This window comes from Oryx dammah, unplaced genomic scaffold, assembly GCF_014754425.2.
Source record: "Oryx dammah isolate SB20612 unplaced genomic scaffold, SCBI_Odam_1.1 HiC_scaffold_28, whole genome shotgun sequence".
In the NCBI taxonomy this organism is placed as follows: Eukaryota; Metazoa; Chordata; class Mammalia; order Artiodactyla; family Bovidae; genus Oryx; species Oryx dammah.
Genome location: NW_024070212.1, coordinates 100,610,401 through 100,636,198, shown reverse-complemented (window position 1 = coordinate 100,636,198; position 25,798 = coordinate 100,610,401). Strand labels below are relative to the sequence as shown.

The following is a 25,798-nucleotide window of genomic DNA, read 5'->3' as shown; positions in this document are numbered from 1 at the left end:
CCCCTGATCAGAGAGGAACTCCCCTGCGGCGAGCCCTGTAACCACTGGGGACTGCAGAAAGGGAAATCACTTTTCTGGATAGCTTTCTCACGAAACAGGAAGACAGACGCCTCACCTGTTGTGAGGTACACCACCTCCGTACCCAACATCTCATCTCCTCCTCCGGAGCAAATCCAGGCTCCTCACCCTCCTCTCATGCCCTCTGCCCTTGTTGCCTTGTTTGGATGCAACTCCCGGGTGGTTGAGAACCGGGTTTCTGCCTAGTGAGTTAGGTTTCCGGCAGCCTTTTCCACTGGCCACATGGCAACCTCGGGCAACTGATCCCAAGCCTTGTTTTCTCATCTGTGAATGGGGCGCTCAGGGGGTCTGACAAAGACAAAATGAGACAGTGCCTGCATGTCATTTCTGCAAGAGAGCATTTGCGTTTGTATCTGGGCATTTTTTTAGGTAGGAGCCAAAGCTCTCTGCAGATTCTTAAAGTGTTTTTTTATTCATTTTTATTGGTGTATAGTTGATATACAATGTTGTGTTAGTTCCATGTGCGCAGCAAAGTGAATCAGTTATCCATATATGCATATATCCACTCCTTTTTAGATTCTTTTCACATACAGGTCATTACAGAGTATTGAGTAAAGTTCCCTGTGCTGTAAGTAGGTCCTTGCTGCTGCTGCTGCTGCTAAGTCGCTTCAGTCGTGTCCGACTCTGTGCGACCCCATAGTTGGCAGCCCACCAGGCTCCTCCGTCCCTGGGATTCTCCAGGCAAGAATACTGGAGTGGGTTGCCATTTCCTTCTCCAATGCATGAAAGTGAAAAGTGAAAGTGAGGTCGCTCAGTTGTTAGTTAGCTATTTTACATAGATTAGGGTGTCTATATTAACCCCAATCTACTGATTTCCCCCCCCACCTCAACTGAAAGGGGAGTTTGACAGGAAAGAGGTTAAGACCTCTAGAAAATTGTACCAGCCTAATGGGTCTAACAGCCTTCCATCCCACTTCCCATCCAGGCTCCCTGCCTCCACACTCTGTAATCATTTCAGTCTTCCACTTTAAATTCTTTCGCAGCTCTCAAACTGCATGTGGCAAGGGTCAGCAACCTTTTTTTTTTTTTTTTTCTGTGAAGGGCAAGGTAGTAAATATTTTTGACTTTGCTGGCAGTGTGGTCTCTCTGCCACAGTTGCTCAGTTCCACTCCAGTAGCATAAAATCAGTCATAGACAAGACATCAATGAATGGGCTTGGCTATGTTCCAATAAAACTTAATGAAAATAGGCAGAAGGTCAGGTTTGACCTGAGGGCTATAGCTAACCAGCTCCTGGCCTCCTGGATAAATTCTCAGCTATTTAGACCCTTGCCTTCCTCCCCACTTCCCCTCCAGCCCCATTTCTCACTGCCCCCATCTACCACCACCCTAACTCATGCGAGTTCTCGGCACCCTCGGTACACACCATGCCTTCTGTGTGCCAGCCTCTTCTACGACACCTGTCACCATGTGGGTTTACACTTGTTGGCACATCTGCTTTCCCAGCTAGTGCATTCCCTCTTAAGGGTGGGGACTATGGCACGTTTCTATCTGGAATTTGTAACCTTGGCAAAAGATCTCTGTTCAATAAATAACAGATAGAGCCACACTCTAGTTGTCATTGCCTTGCCCCAAGACTCGGTGGTGAAAAACCACTGTTTTATTATGCTTGCAGACTTTGTAGGTCTAGAATCTGGACAGGGTACAATGGGATGGCTTGTCCTTGTCCTCGATGTCTGGGTCCTAGTGGGACCTCAGTTGGGTGAATTCAGCAGCGGTGGGCTTGAAGACCAACAGCCAATGTGGCTTCTTCAGCCGCCTATCCAGCCCCTTGGCCAGCATGGCTGGAATGCTGGCCTTAGCTGGGACTGTTGACAGAGCAGCTCTCCAGCCTACAGGTCTCAGAGTGGTGGGACTTTTGACAATAACGGGTGGTCTCCCCCAGAGCACGTGTTCCAAGAGAACCAGGTGGAAGCCACTTGGTCTTTTCCAGGATAGCCTGGGAAGCCACACTGCATCACTGGAGCTGTGTTCTTTGGGTTACAAGCAGACCACAAATTAGCCAGATGCAGAGGGAAGGGATTAGACCCTGCCTCCTGATGTAGCAGCGTAAGGTCATATTGTAGAAGAACGTCTGGGCTGAGAGGTGCTGTCCAGGTGGGCTTTCTTCCATGCAGTCGGCCACAACCTGTCCGGATGGGTGAGTGAATGACTGAAGTCTGGCACAGAAGCTGGGGAGTCAGCGGTGCCCCTGGTGGGGGAGCCCCCATTTGTGCCCCCTCAGGAGGTCACGGGATTTGTGTGCTGTGCCTAAAGGGATTCCATACCAGGGCCTCCGGATAGCTGTTTCACGCCTCCCTGCTCTCACCCACAGGAGAAGCGAATCTATGATCTGAAAAAGAAAAATCAGGAACTAGAGAAATTCAAGTTTGTGCTCGACTACAAAATAAAGGAGCTGAAGAAGCAAATAGAACCTCGAGAGAATGAGATCAAGGTGATGAAGGAACAGATTCAAGAGGTGAGAGGCCATCTGGACACCCTGGCCTTTGTCCCGACCATTCCTGGCTGGGGTGGGGGTTGCGGGGGTGAAAGCAAGCTCTCCTCACAGCCTCTCTCTGCTCCCAAGGTCCACACCAGCCTCCACTCCGCACAGGAAGTCAAAGGGAAGGCCTGAGGAGGGGTCCAGTGGTGCAGAAGCAAAATGCTTTGAGATTTGGCTTCCCCCCAGCCCCTTGGGTGGGATTTAACCCTGCTTCTCCCCCCGACTCCCGGCTGTACCCACGTTCTCGGCCCTCAAAGGGAAACCGCAGCCGTTGAGGCTTCGGCCACCAGGGGGCGATGTCTACTCAGCCACCAGCTTGTCCACCAGAAAGTACATCCCTGTGGATTCGACATTTTTTTCTTGGACTAAACGTGTTGGTGGGGCCCTACGTGAGGCGGCGGTGTTTGGACTTCATCTGATAAGGAGCAGGAAATCCTCAGAGGCTCTTGAGCAAGAGAATGGCAAAATGAAATGTGTGTTCTGGGAAACAAACAGGATGAAGGCAGAGAAAAGAGAGGGCTTCTGAGAGTCCAGTGGGGTACGAGTGTTCCCCTTCAGCCCCGCTGCCTTTCCTTATTAAGGCGGTGTTTACCTGGAAGCCTGCCCATGCTGGGCAGAGAGCAGCCGACTGGGGCCCATGGTTGATCTGAAACTGAACTCCTAACATCCCCCTGTCCAGTTCCCCCATTTCTCAGTCAGTGGCACCAAGACCCACACCAAGGTGCTTAAGGTAGAACTCTGGGCGCTTCCTAAGGTCTTCCCTTGTTAACCCCCATATCCAAATCACTGATCCCTGTCTGATTGATCTCCAAATGATATTTCAGATCCAACCCTCCTTGCCCTCTGCTGCCACCCACCACTCCAGTCCACACCTCTCTCCTCTCTCTTCCAGACTTGACCCTCGCCTCCAGTCTGGTCCCTGCATCGACACCACAGCAAACTCCCAGTGGTGTCCCAACCCACCTAGAATAAAATTCAGACTCTGCCAAGGCCCCCGAGGCCCCATGTGATCCCTTCTCTACCTGCCCTTCCAGCCGTATCTCTGGGCTCCTTCTCCAGCTCCAGCCTGCAGGCTTTCTGGCAATTCCTCGGACGAGCCCCGCTTTCCCCATCTGAGACCTTTGCAGATCTGTTCCCCCTGCCCGGAAGGCTCTCAAAATGACCATCACCTAACTGGCTGCTTTGAGTTTTTCATATCTCAGCTCCTGTGTCCCCTCTTCAAGGAGGCCTTCCCTGACCATCCTATCCAAAACAGCCTCCTGCTCCCCCTCCATCTTCTCTAACTGTGCTGAGCAAAACTAAACGTAAACGGTATAGGATGTACCAACAGCCCCATTAGAATTGGCTCCACAATAGCTGTTGTGGAGAAAACCAAAGCCTTTTCTCCAGGAGGTCCAGAAAAGAGGCCAGATGGTGCGATCGGTCCAGGGCTGGTGCATCCACACAGGACTTGTCCTTGTGATGATGACTTTCTCCCTGGCCTCTGGGATAAGGAAGAGTGTTCCCAGCTGGCCACAGAGTAGCTTCCTGGTGGCCTCCTGCCATTCTTAAATGACCTCAGGGCCCAAGAATGGCAGCCTGAGCAGATAAGAAAGAGCAGGGACCTTACCTGCCTGGAAGGTCGATGTGCCGCAGGCCCCAGACCATCACTGCCTCCCTTCTCCCCCCACTTCATCTGACATCTGTTGAGTGCATTTCAGGTTGTCGTCTTCCACTGCCACACACCTGAAAGATGATTCAGTTTCCCTTCAGTACCTGGACCAACCATGACTTTGATCCTCAGCAGGGAATATGCCCCCCTCACTTTGGGAATGAGTCAAACAGGACCCCTCCAGCCCCACTGCAGGTGCCAGTCTCAGCCAGGGCTGCTATCTGGGCCCAGTTCCTTCCCCAGGGGCCCATGACCCAGGGGCTTCCATCTGGGGGTCACCTTTGGCCCGCCTGCTGCAGCCCTCCCTGGAAGTTCCTTTCCCTACAAGAAGGAAGCTGCAAGTCATTGGTGCCTTTGTAGAGGTGAGACCTGTGCGTGGAAGGGGAATACTACCCCTCCTCCACCCCAAATGCTTTTCCAGCTTCTCTTTGATGAGTCATGACTATCTCCTTCCTAGGGCAAGAGTTTCCAGAACCTTATTTTCCTTCATACGTTTTTATTTCTTCATCTAGTGCAGGGTTTTTTTTACACTCTGGGGTGGATAAGTCTTTGTTGGGGGGAGGGGGGCTATCCTGTGCCTTGTAAGATATTTAGCAGCTAGATACCAGTAGCAACCCGCCCCCCACCCCCCGCAATGTGACACCAAAAATGTCTCTAGACGTTTTGCCACATGTCCCCTGAGGAGGCAAGCTGCCTCTCCCCAGCGCCCCACCCCACTGAGAATCTCTGAACTGGATGAGTAACACAGGACAAGTAGATGGAAATTCCCCCACCAGGAACAGGACGCTTGCTCCACTATACCGGCTAGTCTCCTGGCTGTCCAGCCAGTGACTCAAATTTAACATATTTCACAATTTTTCTGTGAACTAGATTTTTTTTTTTCTCAGTGTGGTTTGAGGCTTTGCTCATATCACTTCCTTTCTAACCTAATCTGCCATTGCTGACTTTAAGATTGTAGAGAAAGAGGCACAGCCAGCTACAGGCACTCAGAGAGACCTTGGAGAAGCCCCTTTATCTCTCTCTTTTTAAAAAGTATTATCTATTTAGCTATGTCAGGTCTCAGGTGCAGGGTGTAGGCTCAGTAGTTGCGGCATACGGGCTTAGTTGCCCCGAGGCACGTGGGATCTTAGTTCCTTGACTAGGGACTGAACTCACGTCCCTTGCATTGCAGGGCAGATTCTTAACCACTGGCCCACCAGGAAGTGTCCCCTTTCACTCCTGCAGCGGCCATCTCCTTGGTCTGGGGCAGCAGCCTCTCGCCTGGGCCACAGTGGCGGCCTCCTGACTGGCTGCCTGGTTCCAGTCTTGCTCTCACCATCACACCTTCTAAGGTGCACATCAGGTCATGCCACACCTTGGGTGAGACCTGTCAGCGGCTCCCTGAACTCTCAGGATAAAGGCCACACTTCTGACCAGTTTAAACTTCTGGCCAAGATAGAGTCTGAGCTTCTCACCATTCGAGCCTCAGCCCTAGAGTCCTGGATGACCCAGCTCAGCTGACCTGTCCAGCCCCTTCTCCCCCTTCCTCACATGCACCCCCTCCAAGGTCCAAGGGTGGCTGAACCACTCACAGCCTGCAGAGAGGCACCAGACTCCCACACTTCTGGTCCTTTCTGTGCACGGCTGTTCTCCCTGCCTGACATTCTCCTTCCCAACTTGCCCTCTAAACCCTATTCCTCCTACAAAACCCGACTGAGCATCCCTTCCCTGGGGGCCACCCCCAACCCTCCACTGTGCACACACAGGGCTCTTTCTATCCTCACTGCGGACGATGTTTATCCTGCTCCACCTGAACTTCTCATTGACTTCCCGCTAATCCCCCTAGACCCAGGGCTTCTTGAAGACAGAAACTGCCTCTCAATCAGGTCCGTATCCCCTGTGCCTTTGACAGCCGGCCAGTCCTTTCTAACAGATACATTCTTTGGTTAGCTGTGCAAATAACCACACTTGCTGTGTGTCCTCTACGAGGTGGCTCCACGGAGCTCTGCAAACACTGCATGTTTATCTTATCATTCTTCTTCCAGAGGCAGGTGGTTTCAGGCCTCCCTCCCTCCCCTCGCTTTCGCTCCCCCTTGCCCTTCTACATCTGCGATGCATTCATTCATTCACATGAATATTTACCGAGTGCCACCTTTATGCCAGGCATTGGGTCAAAGGGCTCCTCTGTCCATACAAAATGCTTCCAGTAATTAGTCTACATTCTTCTAAACATTGCCCCTCCCTGTCTAGAATGTGGCTCCTTAGGGCTTGCTGGTACTCCAGAACATGACTGGGGAGCTTGAAATCTGACCAAAGGGCCTGGGTTAGAGTAAAGGGGCTTCTCCATCCAGTCATGAAAAGACCCTGTAAATTCCCCCAACCTCCCCCCTCCAAAAATAATAGTCAGCAAACCTCTCTAATAACAGGAATGCTGCTGCTGCTGCTAAGTTGCTTCAGTTGTGTCCAACTCTGTGCAACCCTATGGACAGTAGCCCTCCAGGCTCCTCTGTCCACAGGATTCTCGAGGCAAGAATACTGGAGTGGGTTGCCATTTCCTTCTCCGACAGGAATGCTAGCGTCCACCAGATTTGGCCTGTCAATCAGACTGCACTCCTTTGCTTTTGGCAGGAATTAAATCCGTGAAGCGCTCACCTACAGCTGGTCTCCTCCTAATTAGAAGGTCTGATTGTCACTACCGGTCTTTGCTTAATAGCAACGCAACAGTGAATAGTCTTTCAGATGCACGCGGATAGCTTCTTTTTCTTTCGAAAATAAGACAGTCTTGAGTTTTACTTTTCAAGAACTTTTCAACAGAATGATGAGGCAAAGGTCCCTTCTCAGCCTCCTCTTTCCTGTTTGATGCTTAGGCTCAGACGCCTACATGCTAGTCCCGTCAAAACTTCCTGCTTTACAGTCGGCCCTGCTGACTTGTGGCCCCAAAGAGTCAAGATTCACTCACACAACTTCATATAGTAGACAAGGAACGGGCTTGTCCGCAGAACCTTGCCTCAGGCTCCAGGTTCCAGTAGTCAGGAGTCATCAATCTATAAGGAATTCAAGAAAAGAAGGTTGAAGGAACAGAGAAACAAAGGGGAAAAAATTCAGGGCCTGGCTATAGAAACACGTGATCTGGGCTACCACATCAGCCAAGGGGCTCGGAGGCTTCGAGGATGGCCAGGAATAAAAGGAAAGGTTCATTCCAAAGGGGGAACTAGAAGAGAGGTGCCCCGGCAGTAGGGGAAATACTCCCACCGAAAGACTTCAGTTCTCAAACATTATTTTCATTCTCTTACTTTCCTCGTGGAGGCACCATTGGTTTGTAATGCCAGGTAAGTTTCATGTTACGACGCTATATCTCTACTTGTGTATGCGCTACAGCATGCAGAGTTGGTGTCCACCCATCAGCACACAGTTGCTCCCCTTTATTCATCTTGCCCTCCCCCTGTCCTTCCCCCTCTCGTAACCACGACTCTGCTTTCTGTATCATGTGCTTGGCGTGTCCATTTACTTTGTTTTTTGCTTTTTTTCAATTGAAGTATAGTTAATTTACAATGTTCTATTAGTTTCAAGTGAATACTTAAGCCATTCAGTGATATATATATGTGTGTGTGTGTCTCTATATATATGTGTGTGTATCTATATATACACACACACATATATGGGTTTCCCTGGTAGCTCAGCTGGTAATCTACCTGCAATGCAAGAAACCCTGGTTCAGTTCCTGGGTCAGGAAAATCCTCTGGAGAAGGGATAGGCTACCCACTCCAGTATTCTTGGGCTTCCCTGGTGGCTCAGATGGTAAAGAATCTGCCTGCCATGTGGAAGACCTGGGTTCAATCCCTGAGTTGGGAAGATCCTCTGGAGAAGGGATAGGCTACCCACTCCAGTATTCTTGCCTGGAAGATCCCATGGACAGTGAAGCCTGGTGGGCTACAGTCCATAGCGCCACAAAGAATTGGCCATGACTGAGCACAGCACAGTATAAGATACTGCATATAATTGCCTGTGCCACACAATACATACTTGTTTACCTACTTTATATATAGTGGTGTTTATGTGTTAAGCCCAAACTCCTAATTTATCCCCCCCAACCCTTAATAATCCCCTCTGGCAACCATAAGTTTTTTATGTCTGTGAGTCTATTTCTGTTTTATAAGTGAGTTCACTTGCATCATTTTTTTTTAGATTCCACATATAAGCGACACCATACGGTATTTGTATTGGACTTACTTCACTTAACATAATAATCTCTACGTCCATCCATGTTGCTGCAAATGACATCATTTCATTCTTTTTTATAGCTGATATTCTGTTATATATGTGTACCACATCTTCTTTATCCATTCATCTGTCAATAGACACTTAAGTTGCGTCCATGTCTTTTATATTCCAAGGATGAATGAAATCATACAGTACTTGTCTTCCTCTGTCAGGCTTGTTTCACTTAGCATAATACCCTAAAGGTCCATCCGTGTTATTGCAAATGGCAAATTTTCATTCTTTTTATGGCTGAATAGTCTTCCATTGTGTGTGTATATATATCTGTGTATGTATGTGTATATATATATATAATATATCTATGTCTTCTTTATCCATTCATCTGTTGATTAACACTTAGATTGCTTCCATATCTCGGCTATTATAAATAATGCAACAGTAAACATAGGCGTGCATATCTTTTCTAATTACTGTTTTGGTATTTTTTGGATGAGTACCCAGAAGTGGGATAGCTGGGCCTTCTGTTAATACTTCTATTCCTAATTTTTTGAGGGATCTCCATACTGTGTTGCGTAGAGGCTGCACCAATTTACATTCCAATGAATAGTGCAGAAGAAGCTCCTTTTTCCCACATCTTTGTTAATCCTTATAGTTTCCTGCCTTCTGGATAATAGGCATTCTAACAGGCATGAGATGGTATCTAATTGTGGTTTTGATTTGCGTTTCCCTAACAATTAGCGATCAGTCCTGGGTGTTCTTTGGAAGGAATGATGCTAAAGCTGAAACTCCAATACTTTGGCCACTTCATGCGAAGAGTTGATTCATTGGAAAAGACTCTGATGCTGGGAGGGATTGGGGGCAGGAGGAGAAGGGGACGACAGAGGATGAGACGGCTGGATGGCATCACTGACTCAATGGACAAGAGTTTGGGTGAACTCCGGGAGATGGTGATGGACAGGGAGGCCTGGCATGCTGTGATTCATGGGGTCGCAAAGAGTCGGACACGACTGAGCAACTGAACTGAACAATTAGTGACGTTGAACATCTTTTTGCATGCTCATTGGCCATCTGTATGTCTTCTGTGGCTTACTTTCTTATTCTTGACTCTTTCTCCACTGCTGTCTATAGATGGAAGCTGAACTGGAGCGTTTCCATAAACAGAACACACAACTAGAGCTGCACATCACAGAACTGTGGCAGAAATTAAGAGCCACTGATCAGGAGATGCGCAGAGAGAGACAGAAGGTATGAGGATTTTCAGTCTGGCAGCTCTTGGATGCAAGAGCTGGCACCTGTCTGCAATGGGCAGCTGGCTTCCAAGAGACAGAGCCAGCCCATCGCTAAGATACATTCCCATTTTAACTCACATTCTTTACTTGCTCACAACCCTGGCCTATTTGAGGCTCATGTAAATTTATGTGACTGAATCCATCTGAGACTATAAAATGACTTTGGGTAGAGCAATCAAGGAGGTGGAAGGCAGTGTTATAAGGATGCTTACAACACTGGCTTGTGCATCCTGGGAAGGAGCATGCTCAGAGAGGTCCTCTGTAGTAGGTGGTTAAAGGCTTGACTGCCAAAACAGTGCAAGCTCAAGGGACCTCAGAGATCACCTGTTCTGGTCTCTCTATGTAATAAACAAGGAAAGCAAGGTCAGAGAGATTATGAGATTAGAAACTTCACCCAGAACCCATAGCTATTTAGCACATAGAGGCCAGTGCTGGAAACCCAGTCTTCTGGTCCTGGGCCAGGACTTGGCTGCACCCCCACCCCCTGGTGGCTCAGACAGTAAAGCGTCTGCTTACAATGCGGGACACCTGGGTTCAATCCCTGGGTCGGGAAGATCTCCTGGAGAAGGAAATGGCAACCCACTCCAGTAATCTTGCCTGGAAAATCCCATGGACGGTGGATCCTGGTAGACTACAGTCCATAGGGTCACAAAGAGTCGGCCACGACTGAGCGACTTCACTTTCACTTCACTTTCACCCCCTGGCATAGAGCACCTCATAGTGTTGGTAGAATCAGATTGAACTTTTCCATCTCCCACGTCAAGCCTTGACTCTGGACTAAATAATACTAGAAGCTGCAGAGCTATCAATGTGAACTGACACAGATCCTGCCCTTTCCAAACTGAGGAGGTTAACAGGTGATTTATGATATGTGCATAATAATTAACTGTGCAAGGTAGAAAATTGTGGAGCATGATTAAATGGGCTGTAGGAGCAAAGAGAAGAGGCTCTCTAGGTCAAGGGTGGAGGAGGATGGGTGGGTACCTGAGAGACTGTGGTGGAAGAGCCCAAGTTTACAGATGAACCATTCTGCCCAATTTTGTCATTATCTCCCCTACCCACTCATTCATAGCAACCCTCAGGAAGGAGAAACAATGGATGAGCTCCCAGGGGGGCAGGGACGCCCCGGCCTGGCATCCACAAAAGGGAATCAGTGCTCTCCATCCTGGCTCTGAAAGGAGTAGGTGGCCACTGGTACCTCCTTTAGTCTTTTAGGGCCTATGGTCCTGGAAGAAATCCAGAGCCAATAAAGAAATCCATGTGTGCAGCCTCTTATAGATGCGAAACTATTCAGGCCAGGGGCACGGGGGTTCAGTGCCTCCCCCGCGGGCCTGTGTGCCCCTCCTGATCTCTGGGCCCCAGGTGGCCCCTGGCAGTCAGTGATGAGTCCCAGATGAGGTGTGTCTTGTCCCTTTAAGCAGCCACGAGGCTGCAGCCCCTGTCCCCGGAGAGTCCCTGCAGGGCCAAAAGTAAATGCCTCTGCTCACAGGAGCGGGACTTGGAGGCGCTGGTCAAACGGTTCAAGACGGACCTCCACAACTGCGTGGCCTACATCCAGGAACCGCGGCAGCTAAAGGAGAAGGTCCGCGCTCTCTTTGAGAAGTACGTGCAGCGGGCAGACATGGTGAGCTCTGCCTCCCACTCCCGCTCGCCCCTGTCCTCTGGGCTCTCCCCTCCCTCGTGGCTCACCCCTTCTACCCTGTCAGGTGGAGATTGCAGGGCTGAACTCAGACCTGCAGCAGGAGTACGCCCGTCAGCGGGAACACCTGGAGAGGAATCTGGCCACTCTCAAGAAGAAGGTGGTCAAGGAGAGCGAGCTGCACCGCACAGATTACGTCCGCATCATGCAGGTACCCACACGCACCCTCGGAGACCAAGCCATCAGAGATGAAAAAGTCTGCCAAGGGGCCCTCCAAGCCCACTGTCCTCAGGGCTCCCCCAACGTCCGAGGGAGCCACTAGCTTTCTCCAAACTTCCTTCTTTGACTCGTCTCCTCTGACCTCCCCGAGCTCATCCCGGCGGTGACCATAGCCCAGAGCCCCACCCAAGGAGGCTTTCTCAGCATTTCCATGCCCACTCCTGCACTTCAAGGCCCATTCGTCTCTGCCCCGTCTCTCTTCGCCAGGCACCTGTCTCTTTTCTCCACCCCCTCGTCTCCGTGCAGAGCGCTCCTGCACCTGCCTCAGGCCTCTCCTTGACCCTGTTTCCTCTGGGCCTGCGTCCACGTGACTTTGGCTCTCCGAGTCGCTCCCTTCCATCTCCTCTTTTCTGTTTCCAGCTCTTGCTTCACCTTCCTCTGATTGGCTGTTTTTAGTCTGCTACCCGTATTGTATGGCCCCTGCTGGCCAAGTCCTCCCCCGGAAGCACGGCCAAGTCTTTTGTCCTCTCCTGGGAGCGTGCCTGTCTCCTCCTACCTCCTCTGGCTTTTCTGATGCCTCAGGTCCCAGCTCTTCTCTTGGGTCCGGAGCCAACCACACCAACCCTAAGGGCTGTCCTCCCCCTGATTTAATGAGGCCTTCCAGGACCCTTTCTTGGGCTATTCAGAGAGCCTTACCCCATTACTACCACTTCCACTCAAGTACACTGTCGGGATTGCCAGGCAGGATTCTGCTGCCAATTTCTATCTGGGTATCAGTATCATCTGAGGCAGTTAATGTGAATTAATAGTAAGAGAAAACATCAGAATTACATTTATAAGACACATATCTTTTAACGTGTATTTCTTTAATGCTATAATTTAAATACTGGAATGGGGATAAGCTGCAGTTAGACTAAAACAAATCAGTTCTGAACACAGCTGGGAAGAGCACAGTGCAGTCTAGGCCAGACCCAGGCATGCTGGGCCTCATGCCACCTTCCAACCAGCCCCTGCCCACGGCCCAGCTCCTGAGTCCTGAAAGCAGCCAGAGGCCCAGAGATGGGAGCGGATCCAATGGATGGGACTCTTCGCAGCAGCTGATACACGGAGCCGTTGCTAGGGGTCTTGAGTGTTCCCTAGCATGGAGAGCCCCCGTGGACGCCACAATGCAGCATGCAGGGCAGGGGGACCAGGGTGACTACGGGAGAGGTTGTCAGCTCGTGACACTGCTGAACTCATCTGTGATTTACCACCAGAGCACAGGCCTAAGGGGTCCTCCAGGGGCTAGGTTCCTCTGTCTGTGCCAACCAGGCCCCCAAAGCAAGTATCAGTCCCAGGAGAAGAAGGAAAAGGAAAGAGGGCGGAGACCACAGGATAGATAAGAGTAAGAGCATCAGCAGAAGGCTGCTCAGGGCTGGCAGAAGTCCCCCTTTGGCTCCCCCATTCCCCAGGGACTGCCTGCCCACTCCTGCTGAGCCAGGGTGAGAGTCAGGGGAGCAGAAGCAGAGGGGACCCAGGCAGGGGACTCTGATGGCAGGCAGAAGAAGCCGCCAACAAGGAGCTCCCTGAAGAGTGTTTGCTGCAGCAGCATCGTAAACCTGCGTGCTGCAGAGCCCTGCAGGTGCATAGACGTGCCACAGACAGCCACAGGGGGCAAGAGGGGGGTCAGGATGCAGGGCTCTGGGGCCCCACCATCCCCTCAACCAGGAAGACTCCTTGCTTATTTCAGTGGGCTCTGTGTAGGATTTTGTTTGGAAGACGTAAAAGACACTTTGAAAACCTCTATTCTAGATGATAAAAATTGTTTCCTTCTTTGATCTTAAGGGCCAGGCAAGGTATTGGGGTGGTGAAGCATAGCCTTGTCTCAGTTCAGAGCCAGTTTATCCTCCTGCTGGCCACTCTTGCTGGCAGGTTCGGGGGAGGGGAGACGACTCTTCAAATTCTCCAGGAGCCACCTTTCTATCTGTACAAAGAGGAGAAGATGCCAACCTCAGCCAGTGACTGTGAGGATTGAATGAGCTAACTAATCTAAAGCGTCAGGCACTGGCCCTGTACAAAACGGGGTCTAACAAGGCAATTTTCCTTCACTTCTCCTGAGCAAAAGACATACTCAAAAACCAAGGCAAAATCCAGTAGGAGAGCCTAGAAGTCCGTCACAGCATGGACTGGGGGTACCTGTGAGCTGGAGGCAGCCAATTCCAGACCTCCCAGCTGGTGCCCTGGGGCACCCGCTGCCTTGATACATGTTGGTAAGGAACTCATCTACAGGAACCAAGGCCCTGACACTTAAGTCTCAAAGAGCCGAGGAAGGCTGGGACAGATATGGCATCTGAGAAAAACTTGTTAGAAGACACAGAGAATGAAGTCAGTGTTTCATCTGTATGTTCAGACAGGAGCACTTGTCACTTATTCTCATGCATGCTTGCAGATATGAAAATAGGATTTGCAATAGAATACAAATATCTAGGACACATACTTTATTCATTCAGGACACATATTTTGCAAGCTTCTCACATGCCAAGCTACAAGCTGACCGTGGAGGGTTGCCAGATGAATGTGAAGACTTGCCTACTCTCATGGGGCTCACCTACGGGAGTGGAGGCCGACACAAGCAACCACTCCTCCACACCAGGCATGTAGTCTGGCCAGCGCATTGGAGAGGCGGGCTTCAGCTAGGGGGTGTGGCATTTGAGCTAGGCCTTGAATGGTGAGTAGAGGGGGTCAAGGAGCAACGGAGGAAGAACATTCCAGGCCAAGGATATAAGCTGAGAACAGTCAGAGAAGAGTGAGACCTTTGGGGTGTTTGGGGACCCTGGAATCCTCTGACCTAACTTTATAGCAGAGCATGGGGGCAAGGAGGAAGGGCCTGCTGGAATGGTAGGTAGCTTAGGGTCACATTGAAGGGGCTTTTTGCGTCACACTAAGAAGCATGAAGTTTATCTTATAAGCTGGTGCCACCCAAGTTTTCTTAAGTAGGCAGGGGTGTTATCTGTTCTGGAAATGTTACCGCTATGGGCAGAAGGGAAAGACCGGTAGGGAAAGGCAGGTGGCAGGAAAACCCTTTAGAAGATGATTCTCATGTTAAAGAGAGATGCCAGGCCTTGGGAGGGAAGGTTGTGATGTTAGAAGACATTTCAGAGTAGAGATGATACATAGAAATGTCAGGCTGGATGTGAGAGGAAGGCTGAAAGAGAAACAAAGAAATGGTTCACTTGTGCATTTAGGCAAGTGGCGACCCCACCAGCTGTGGGCTCAGGAAGGACACCACTGGATGCGGGGCTCCCAAGTTTCTGGAATAAATCTGTTGCCTACTTTTTTGCACGCTAACCAGATGCTGCTATATTCTTAAAGATGTCAACCCAAGGTAGGCCAGTAGGGGGTGCTCTAGGCATTTCCTCTCCATGCCCTTCTTCCTGGGAGTCTGGAGTTCAATGTCATTTCCATCTGGAGCTTTCTGGCGTTGTCCTCAACAGAAGGCAGTCCTGGACAGCTTGGCATAGCCTCTTCGTTCAGAAGGCTTTCTATCTAAACAGACCTTGGCATCCCTGAGGGTGTCTCTTTCACATAGCCCAAGTCCTGGTGTTCAGGGGATCAGGGTTAGATTTTCCCTGCAAGAGGAGCTGTGGGCGGTGGGGGAGGGGGGTAGCTCTGAAGGATTAGAAGAGTTTTTGTAGACCATCCTGACCAAGGAGGGATCCGGAACAGAAGGCTCAGGAAATCTGTTGCATTCACACTGTAATTTCACAAAACTACTCAAGGCAGATACAGTTGACCTCAGCATGACCTCTAGACTCCTCAGAACATGGGCCACCCCAGAAAGCCCTCTGGTACTTTTAGCTAAGGCAGTCCCACTTGTACTTTTCCGAGCTTCCTTGGCCATCATCCTGTGTGAAGTGTGGCCGGAGGTGATGTACATCAGTGGTGAGAAAGCAGAGCCTGGTAGGCGCCTGTGGGCAGACACAACCAAATCTGAATCCCAGCTCTGCCCTCCATGCACAGCCTTGGATTCCTCTTCTGAAACTGAATCTCATTACAACTTCCTCGTAAGGTGGTTGTATACATCGAATGATGTCGTGTATGCAAAGTATCTGATATGGTGCAGGAATCTAGTCAGCCGTGAGGTTATTATCTTGTTGTTATCATCATCAAGGGCTTCCCTGATAGCTCAGTTGGCAAAGAATCCACCTGCAATGCAGGAGACCCCAGTCTGATTCCTGGGTCAGGAAGATCCGCTGGAGAAGGGATATGCTACCCACTCCAGTATTCTTGGGCTTCCGTTGTGGCTCAGCTGGTAAAGAATTGGGAGGCTCAGTGCTTGCTCCCTCTTAGCTCTGGGCCTGAAACACTCTTCCCTGCCCTCTGCCTCCACAAGGAGGCTTCCTTACACTGGTGACCCCCCACTCACTTCTCTACACTGGATCCATACTGGACCCCTGCGTCTGGCATAATGAGCACCTAATAGGCTTCCCATTTTTATGAATGAATGAACAGAGCAGAGGAATCAGGTTGCGCTGAGTCCTGGGCCTCAGTGATGCTCTAGTGAGGACCGAGCCATGTTCTGGAGACCCATCTAGGAGGCCAGTCTCATAGAGCTGTCCAGGGATGGCAGTGGGGTCAGAAATGCGTATATCAAAAGGTTGCAGCCAGAGGTCCCAGTCATGGCAACAAGGTTGTCAGGGTGGAGCGAATGGCAGGGGCTCCACGTGGGGCCACCGCAGTGGCAGAGGAGAGATGCTGAGAGCTGGTGATGAATGAACACGAGATTCAGTTCAGACACACAGTCAGCAGGATTGAGTGCATGATGAATAGAGACTGCCTGGGAAGAAGTACCTTAAAATGTTTCTGAAGAGAACTGTGGAAATGGTACAGTTAGTCTCCGATCTTTATTCTGATAACTATTACTTTATTGAATGAGGCAGAGGATGTGAAACTAAGTGACATCAACTAAAAAGTGTGGAGAGAGCCCCTGAGCAGGCTGGTGTCCTCAAGGGTTCCCTGGGGCTCTCTGAAGACTCCTTTCTATCTGGTCTCCCCTGACTTTACCCCTTGATTTGTAATTTCCTCATTAGGAACATTCATCTTATTCAACTTGGCATCTTGCATTAGTTATTCATTTGCTTATCCCTTCCACAAACATTTATTAAGAACCTCTTACGGGTCAGGCAGAGTCCAAGGTCTTAGAATCCAATGAATACATATTTAATTCATTATGTCATGATATAAAGTCAGCAGGGAGGAAACAGAGTATCTGGAAAGAAAATGTGGGCTGTGCATCTCCAAGGTTTGGGCTGTTTAAAGGGGTTAAAAATGAGGAGAAAACATGCTGACTTTATCGAAAAATAGGCACAAAGCTGAGCCTGAGAGAGCAAAGGAGTGGCAATAATTAGGCATTTCATCCAAGACGGAGAACATTTTTTTTTTAATGAGGAATAGTGAAATTAAGTGATATACTATAACTCTGAAGGCAGATCTGACCTGCTTAGATGAAGAGGCGCTGGAGGGAAGGCCTGCCAGGGTGTCTGCAGTTCACATCCTCCCAACAGAGAAGGCTTATCCCACTGGCTCAGGATCACCCTGTCCTCTGGGCTCAGACTCCCCACTCGCCACTTTGAAGATGGAATCCCAAGCTGAAGCACAGCGTGTTTCCGGAACTGGTCCATCCTAGGTCGATTTGGCCAGTGTTTGCTGTGTCAGGTCAGGTCAGGTCACTTCCTAGGAGCCCATCCTGGCCACTCAGGCAGGGCTAAATGCCTTTGCTCGGCGTCCTACTTCTCCATCCCAGCAAGGTGGCCAGACCCCTCACCAGACCCCAAGCTCTTCAAGTAATGAATGGAAACAAGCAAAGTGGAGTACAGCGCTGAAGAGCTCGGAGCTCTGGGGCCAAACTGGGTCAGGATCCTGGCTCTGCCGCACGTTATCGGTATAGTTTGGGTAAGTTATATCACCTCTCTGTGCCTCGGTTTTCTCGGCATTCTGTGGTCGTAACAGAATCTATGCAGAGGGTTATTATGAAACTTCAGTGCATTAAATCCATGAAAAGCATTGTTGTCGCTACTGATGGGAAGAGCCTGGATGGATGGGAATGGTGCATACCGTCTCTATCTTACATTGCCAGAGTCCACCTGAAGGTGAGTCAGCTGATACCTCAAGAGACCAATCCACGAGCCAGAATAAAGACTCATGCCACCAGAGGAACCAGAGATGATGTAATCTAGATCCAGGACCAACCCTGACCTTCTCCCTACACCCTCAGGCCCAGGCCAGGGGAGGTCCTGTGCCCACTGATCACTAATCCATCTATACTCACTCTCTCCTCCTCCTTTTTTATAGGAAAATGTCTCCCTGATCAAGGAGATTAATGAGCTCCGCAGAGAGCTGAAGTTCACCCGCTCCCAAGTCTACGACCTTGAAGCAGCTCTGAAACTGACCAAGAAAATTCGACCAGAGGTTTCAGAGACAGGTAATGTCACCAGTGGCCAAGAAAGATAGGCACTGGGATCCAGGGGACAGAGGCAGCCACAAACAGGTCTCCTCTTGGCTTCCAAAGCTGCCTCTCCCAAGCTTCCTCCTGCCTCAGGTCACACCCACCCCACGGCCTCCTGAGCACCTCTCCATGCCACACGCCTGCTCCCCAAAGGCTTTGTGAGGACCCTACTGCCTTCAAACACTCGCAAATCCAAAATCCTTGGGGTCAGCTAAGGTTTCAGAATTCAGGATATGCTATATATACTATACATTACATAATACTATATACTATACATATATACTATACGTCACATAACATCCCTAGAGGAGTCTGGGGCAGTGCCCTGAAATCAAACATATTAGTCTTTCTGTAGAGAAACATATGAATATTCACACTCAAGTTCATGAGTCTTAAATGCTTTCCATTTTTTAAGTTTTTAGCATTTTACAATTGTGGGTAAGGGATTGTGGACCTGTACAACAAAAATACAGGCAAAAAGAAGGACCAGATACTATTTAAAGGCAGAGTGAGAAGAATGACCCTAGAAATGTTAAATAAGTTAATTATTGCGGTTATAAAGTTCCTCTGAATTTCTGATAGCCAAGACAAAAAGGAGAAAAATGTAATAGTTTATATAGCTCTTGTATGGAGAAAGGACGTCTTTTCTGGAAAAGCAAATCTTTCTCTGGTACTAAATTCTGTGAGAAACCTAAATACATGGAGCCTTATGTATTATATATAATACGTAAGCCTTATATATAATACATAAGCCTTATATATAAAATCGTGTGTGCATGTTAAGTCACTTCAGTCGTGTCTGACTCTTTGTGAGCCTATGGACTGTGTAGCCTGCCAGGCTCCTCTGTCCATGGGATTCTCCAGACAAAAATACTGGAGTGGGTTGCCATGCCCAGCTCTGGGGAATCTTCCCTACCCAGGGATCGACCCTACATCTCCCACAGCTCCTGCATTGCAGGCAGATTCTTTACCACTGAGCCACGAGGGAAGCCCATATGTGTGACCGTGTATATAGACTTGTCTCACGTGCCATTTTTGTTCGAGTTGAAGAGAAGTTAAGAGGGTCAACTCTGTGAGTAGAACCAGAAGAACAGTATCAGCTCTAAAGAACTGACATGAGAGTACCACATGTATCAACATAGCTGAGAACCTGACTTCTTGGAGGTGAACCCATCCTCAGTTAGAAGTGATGCATAGATGCGTCTGTGAACAATTGCAAAACTTCTCTTTTAAAAAATATTTCAAATATGCCCGAGCAGTCTAGCAAATAACCACTTGAGACCTCAGGATGCTGTATGATACAGCCAGGTTCCTTCTTATTGCTGCTGGGTTGGCCAAAAAGGTTTTTTTAGGTTTTTCCATAAGCGCTTCAGAAAACTCTTAACAAAATTTTGGCCAACCCAATACAGTGGAAACTGTCAGACATAGACAGAAATTGAGAGAAAAGTCTAACGAATTTCCACAAATCCATTCCTGAACTCAAACAAATGTCAACTGTTATCACTCTTGCTTCCTTGGTCTCTCTCCAGCCCCAACCCAGTTACTTCCACCCTTTTCCACAGTAGGTTATTCTGAAGCAAATCAAACATCATGTCATTTGTTTCATAGAGCTTTACTCAAGGGAGATTTCATCTCTACTAGTTGAAGACAGGTATTACCAATTGTCTGCCTTGAACTGAAGAAGGCTGGCTTCTGATTTTGAACACGGGGCCACAAAACAAGTTAGCCCCAAATACACATTCCCAAGCTGTTTAAAATTAACCAGTTCATTTATTAATAGTTTTAAACTAGGCAAAGGCAAGTGATGCAGGCCCAAGAAGGTGGATAGGCTGATGGGCCTTTGTGTGCGGTACCTTCCCAGGGTTGCTGCTCTCCCCAGGGCTCCAGGGCTTGACTGAGGAAATGGTTACCAGGAACACTGAGTAAGATAGGGAGGATAAAAGGTCAAGAGTCTAGAAGAAATCAAGAGTCTAGAAAGATCAAAAACCTAGGAGCCACAGCAAAAGAGAAGACAGAAGGAGCAGAGGCAGAAAGAGAGGGAGCCAGACTTCACGTGGAAAGGATGAATGCTGAGTGCTGGCCCCATCCGACCAATTAGAGGCCCAAGGCAAGGCTGCCCACTGGCCATTGCTGACCACTTCCTCTTTGGTCAGCAATCTCTCCCTTCCTTGGCCGTCAGCATCTGTTCTTTTTCCTCCAGGGAAGGGGTCAGCAGTGGATAGGAAAGAGACCCCTCTCCCACTGAGAGAGAGAAGCTTGACTGTGGTACGGGAGCTGGAGACATAGCTTCTCAGTGAAGAAGGTGGCAAAGTCATTCGTTAAGGGCAGAGGAGAGGGTGGATTTGACAATAATTTCTTGGATATGATGCCAAAAGCACAGGCAACAAAAGAAAAAAATATAATAAATGAGACTGTCAAAATTTAAAACTCCTGGGCATCAAAGGACACAGTCAACAGAGTGAATAGGCAACCTATGGCATGAGAGAAAACATTTACAAACCATAAGTCTAATAAGGGGTCAATGTCCAGGATATATAAAGAACTCCTACAACTCAAAAAAAAGAAAACCACCTGACTGAAAAATGGGCAAAGGCCTTAAACACTTTTTTTTCCCAAACAAGATACACAGATGGCCACCAAGCGCATGAAAAATGCTCAGTATCACTAACAATTGGGGAAATGAAACCAAAGCCACGGTGAGATACTGCCTCACACTCATTTGGATGGCTGTTATCAACCAAACCAAACCAAAAAGAAAGAACAAAACAAACAAATGAAAAACCCTGGAAAAGACGAGGTACTGACAAGGGTCTAGAGAAATGGAAACACCGGTGTACTCCTGATCTGAGCGTAAAGCAGTACAGCCACCATGGAAAGTAATACGGTGTTTTCCTCAGAAAATTAAAAATAGAACTACCATATGAAGCAGAAATGGCACTTCTGGGTTTATACCCCAAAGAAGTGAAAGCAGGGTCATGTTCACAGTGGTGTTATTCACTGCCAAAAGGTGGAAGCAGCCCAAATTTCCATCAGTAGATGAATGGATAAATAAAACGTGGTGGGTGCATGCTAAGTCGCTTCAGTCGTGTCCGACTCAGTGTAACCCTTTGGACTGTAGCCCGCCAGGCTCCTCTGTCCATGGGCTTCTCCAGGCAAGAATACTGGAGTGGGTTGCCATGCCCTCCTCCAGGGGATCTTCCCAACCCAGGGATCGAACCCGAGGGTCTCCTATGGCTCGTACACTGCAGGCAGATTCTTTACTGCTAAGCCACTGGGGACGCCCTAAAATGTGGTACGGAATGCAATTAAATATTATTCAGCCTTAAGAAGGAAGGAAATTCTGACATGTAACATAGATAAAGCTGAGGACATTATGCTAAGCCAGACACTCAAGAGCAAGTACCATATGATTCCACGGATCTGAGGTACCTAGGGTCGTCAGATTCAGAAAGACAGAAAGCAGAATGGTGGCTGCTGAGGCTGCAGGCTAGGAAGTTGCAGAGCTATATAATGGGTATGAGGTTTGAGTTTTTCAAGATGAGAAGAATTTTGGAGACTGGTTGCACAACAGTTTGGATGTACTTAATACTACTAAACAGTACACTTAAAAATGGTTAAGAGGGTAAATGTGATGTTGCATAGACTTTATCAAAATTTTCTTTCTAAGTGGGAGAAAGGAGTTGGAGTAGGGATTGAAGTTCCTGAGTGCCACTGTGGGGTATGAGAGTTTGCTGATGTACATAAAGTCTGTCTTCTGGAAACCAAGAATTCGAATCTCACGTGTTACTTTTACTGGTAGTGTGCAGCAGGCCAGGTGTGAAATTGGAGACCCTGCATGGTCGGGTTATCTCGAGGTTGGGCTAGGCAGGGTACCTGGGAGCAGAGCAACAAGGCATCTAGAATACCAAAGTTGCTGTCATGATGACAGAAGAAACTCACCGTGGGTCTAACTGGACAGAAAAGGGAGTGAATCTAAGAGGAGGCCATTTGGTGGGTAAAACATGGAGCTGTCCAAGATGAGCTCTAAATTCAGCTGAAGAAGAGGTGAGTGGAGCACTGGGGTGAAACACCCTGGACGTGATGAGGGAAGGGAAGATGCAGAGCTGGTGGGCAGGCCAAGCACGTTAATGCCGAGAGTTGTACCTTGTGAGGCTGGCAGTGGGATGAGCCGTGGACAGCCGCATTGCTCAGGAGGATGGCAGCACAGAGGCAGGAGGAAGGCTGAGAGTCTCCGGGGACATCCTCAGGGAACATGCGTGAGAGACCACAGCAGGAGGCATCTCCAGGAGCAGGTTTACGTGAGGACAGGCAGCTTCGAAGCCAAGCTGTGTCAACAAGGAGATCGGCACCCTCTCTCTGTGGGGGTGTGGGGGATGCACAGTGCCCATGGAGGGACCTCAGGGCAGGCAGACTGGGGGGATCAGAAGACGGGCCGGGCTGAGGTCAGGCTCCGCATTTGCCGTATCACTCCAAAGCGTGTCTCTTTACTTCTCCACTGCTAGACGGTGAAATGGCTCCTCTCTTTATTCCTAGTGTCTGGGATGGAGTTTCTACCCCATATTAGGTGCTCCATGAACGTGTACAGGGCTGGGGGTCGGGGCTGGTGGGGGAAGGAAGGATAAGCCCCTTCCGAAAACCTTGGCAGCAGCCCAGGAACAGATCTCCCAACCCTAACCCTGCCCTGTCCCCTGCAGTGTCCAGCGAGGACTTGCCCAGTATCCCTCCCACCATGAGGCTGAATGTGCAGGAAGAAACTGGGAGAATCATCGAGATGCAGCGCCTGGAGATCCAGCGCCTAAGAGACCAGATCCAGGAGCAAGAGCAGGTCCCCGGCTTCCACCCCCTGGCTGGGATGCAGCTGCTGTCCCTCAGCGGAGAAGCGGATTTAAAGGCCCAGACCAAGTGACACCCTCTGGTGAGACGTCTCCAGCCTCTCCAGAGGGTGCGCCATGTGCCTGTCCTGGACTGACTCTGGGCTGCAACCCAGACCACACGAGCCTCTCCCCCAGGCCCTGGGGAACCTGGGACACAGGCAGAATAAAGGTGTTGGCCCACAACCACGTCCAGCTCTCCGCTTAGCCACGGAGCCAGGGAGCGGGGAAGGGAAAGAGGGACCCTGAGGCCCAGGGGGCTTCTGCTCACCCATAGCCGCCACTGCCAACCCCCGTCCAGGCACCCGGCTGCCCGCCCCTGCAGAGATCCCATGCCCCTCCCTGCACCAGGCCTCAAGGGCAGGGCTATCTGTTACTTCTGACCTGCTTTTTACTCTGCCAGCTGCATCAGGGTCAGACAAACCTTCCTACGTTTTCTTCTCACTTATGAAACCCAGCGAGGTTTTCTGAGGATTTTCACATCTGTGTGAAAGTGAGAGTAGCTTCAGGAACACGGCGCCGTTGGTAGTATTCCCCAACGTCTTCCATCACCTGCAGACCCCGGTGGTAGGACTATACGCAGAGCTCTGCCCTTCCTTCTCTTACTCCCCATGCCTCTCTACACTTGTCATCCTCAATCTACAGGGCCCTGCCCCGCTCCTCCATTTCTGGGGGGTGCCTTTTCCCCACGACCCTATACTGGCTGGTCCAGCCACACGCACCAGGAAAGGTGGGTTTTTATGCACTAAGAACCCAGATGTCCTGTCTTCTCCCACCTGCAGAGGTCAGACACCCTTCTAATACCCAAATAACAAATATTAAGCCCCCAGTCTCTGCTGCCCCACTGGTTGTCTTAAACCTGGCATCTCCAAGGCATCTCCCCATCTTTCCCAATCTGCTTTACCCCAAATCTGGGCGCTGTTCTTGAGTTAGTTTTCTAAGTAAGAGCTGAGACAGAGCTGTGAAGCTTGCCAAGGCTCTCCCGAAGGTTGAGAACAACAAAAGGAGGTGCAGAGCAGAGGCCCCGAAGCAAAGTCTACATGGATCCCTCTCTCCTGAGTGACTCCCCAGCCCCAGCCCCAGCCCCAGCCCACACCGTTTTGCAGGGGCCAGCTTATTCCCTCCAGACCAGGGTTCACCCAGCAATGTCCCCTGCCCACAGGGAGACCAGGCCCAGAACATTATCATGCCGAGTAGATGGGCTCTTCTGGGAACTCAGACTTCTCCATCCCAAACTAGCTTTACCCTCTTCAGAAGAAACTGACTCAGAATGAGGTTAGGGAGGTCAGCAGGGCCAGATGGTGTGGGATCACGAAGGCACGTTACAGGTAGGGGACCATCCAGAGGCCACCGTTGAGCCACTGAGAGTCAGTCCCCACTGCTTCCCAAGCTTTGCCAAATAGGCCTCCTTTCAGTTCCTGCCAAACTCTTTCTCGCCTCTGGGTCTTTCCACATACTGTTTGCTCTGCTGATACGCTGTTGCCTCCACCCCTCGCTCGGTGAACCTCTCTTCATCTATCAGGTCATAGCTGAAATGTCGCCACCTGCGAAATACCTTCCCTGATCCCTTCCTCCCCTGCTTTGTCGTCCTCCCTGCTAGTGAAAGTGAGCTCAGTCATGTCCTCTTTGTGACCCCTTGGACTGCAGCCCGCCAGGCTCCTCTGTCCATGTGATTCTCCAGGCAAGAATACTGCAGTGCGTTGCCATGCCCTTCTCCAGGGGGTCCTCCTGTCCCAGGGATCCAACTCCAGTCTCCTGCATTGTGGACAGACTCTCGATCATCTGCGCTGCTAGGGAAGCCCCCTGGCCCTCCCCATGACATATCCCTTTGGTGTGATGCTGCCTCTTCCCAGGCTCTCCATTTCATGGGGCAGGGGCTGTCTGTTTTCAGAGTTCACTCCAGAGCAGAGCATTGGCTAAGGGACCCACCTGCGGTGGCAGGGACCATTAGGAGGGCTCCGTGGCTAACCACACACGAGGGGACAGCTGCTGGGACCAAGGTCGTGACCATGGACATTCAGAAAAGAGAGTGCTTTTGACTTGAGGACTAGAGGGAGTTATCCAGGCAAAGCAGGAGGGAGAAGGACCCCGCAGGGGTAACTGGGGCTCTTCTGAAGGCCAGAAGGAAATTCACTGGCTAGGGTGTAGCAACGTTCAGGTGACAGTTTTTCCACCTTAAGGCTCAGGATGAAGATGTCACATTTCACCTACAAGATAGGTCTATGAAGAAACCAAGGATGGCTAAAGTAGCTGGCACGGGGTCAGGATTACAGCCTGGTTTGCCCAGTGGCATCCACATCCTGTGCTCTTAACCCAGGACTGGAGAGGTGCCCAAACAGAACACTGGCCAAGTGGTGGAGGTTACAGAGTTTGAGGCCCACAGCATCTAACGCAGAAGTCGCTAAACTCAACAACTCTGTCACTAAACTCACCTAAGCCCATGGCTGGCTGTGGTCCACTGGAGAAGGACGAGGTGAGGAAATCCCAGGCCAAGGGAGAGCCCCACACACAGGCAGAGCCTGGCACCTCAGCCACCAAGTCAGCAGGGCACTTTCTCAGCTGCACAGGGGTGAGCACGGCTTACTGCTGGCAAATCTGGGACCAAAGGGACAATCTTGTTTATGTCTCCGTGTTGTTCTCTGATCGACGTATAGTTGATTTAAAGTGTTGTGTCAGTTTCCACTGTATAACATAATGATTAAGTTATACATGTGTGTGTGCATGCCAAGTCACTTCAGTCGTGTCCGACTCTTTGCGACCCCATGGAGCATAGCCCGCCAGGCTCCTCTGTCCACAGGATTCTCCAGGCAAGAATACTGGAGTGGGTTGCCATGCCCTCCTCCAGGGGATATTCCCAACCCAGGGGTCAAACCCATGTCTCTTAAGTCT

The 25,798-nt window shown here is 49.9% G+C and overlaps 1 protein-coding gene across 3 annotated transcripts in view; it reads left to right on the top strand.

The window, feature by feature from the left end:
- The window catches only part of CFAP57 (cilia and flagella associated protein 57), a 68,823-nt gene extending 44,304 nt beyond the window's left edge, over positions 1-24,519 (top strand). For 2 of the 3 annotated variants that reach the window (XM_040231457.1, XM_040231456.1), the window contains 6 exons: positions 2,392-2,535; positions 9,536-9,652; positions 11,186-11,320; positions 11,403-11,546; positions 17,885-18,014; positions 22,733-24,519. In XM_040231457.1, the coding sequence (XP_040087391.1) occupies positions 2,392-2,535; positions 9,536-9,652; positions 11,186-11,320; positions 11,403-11,546; positions 17,885-18,014; positions 22,733-22,944 (882 nt within the window). In that variant the 3' untranslated portion in view covers positions 22,945-24,519. Of the gene's footprint in view, positions 1-2,391; positions 2,536-9,535; positions 9,653-11,185; positions 11,321-11,402; positions 11,547-17,884; positions 18,015-22,732 lie in introns of those variants that run through there. The other variant, XM_040231458.1, reaches the window with a different exon arrangement.
- The last annotated feature ends 1,279 nt before the right edge of the window (positions 24,520-25,798 follow it).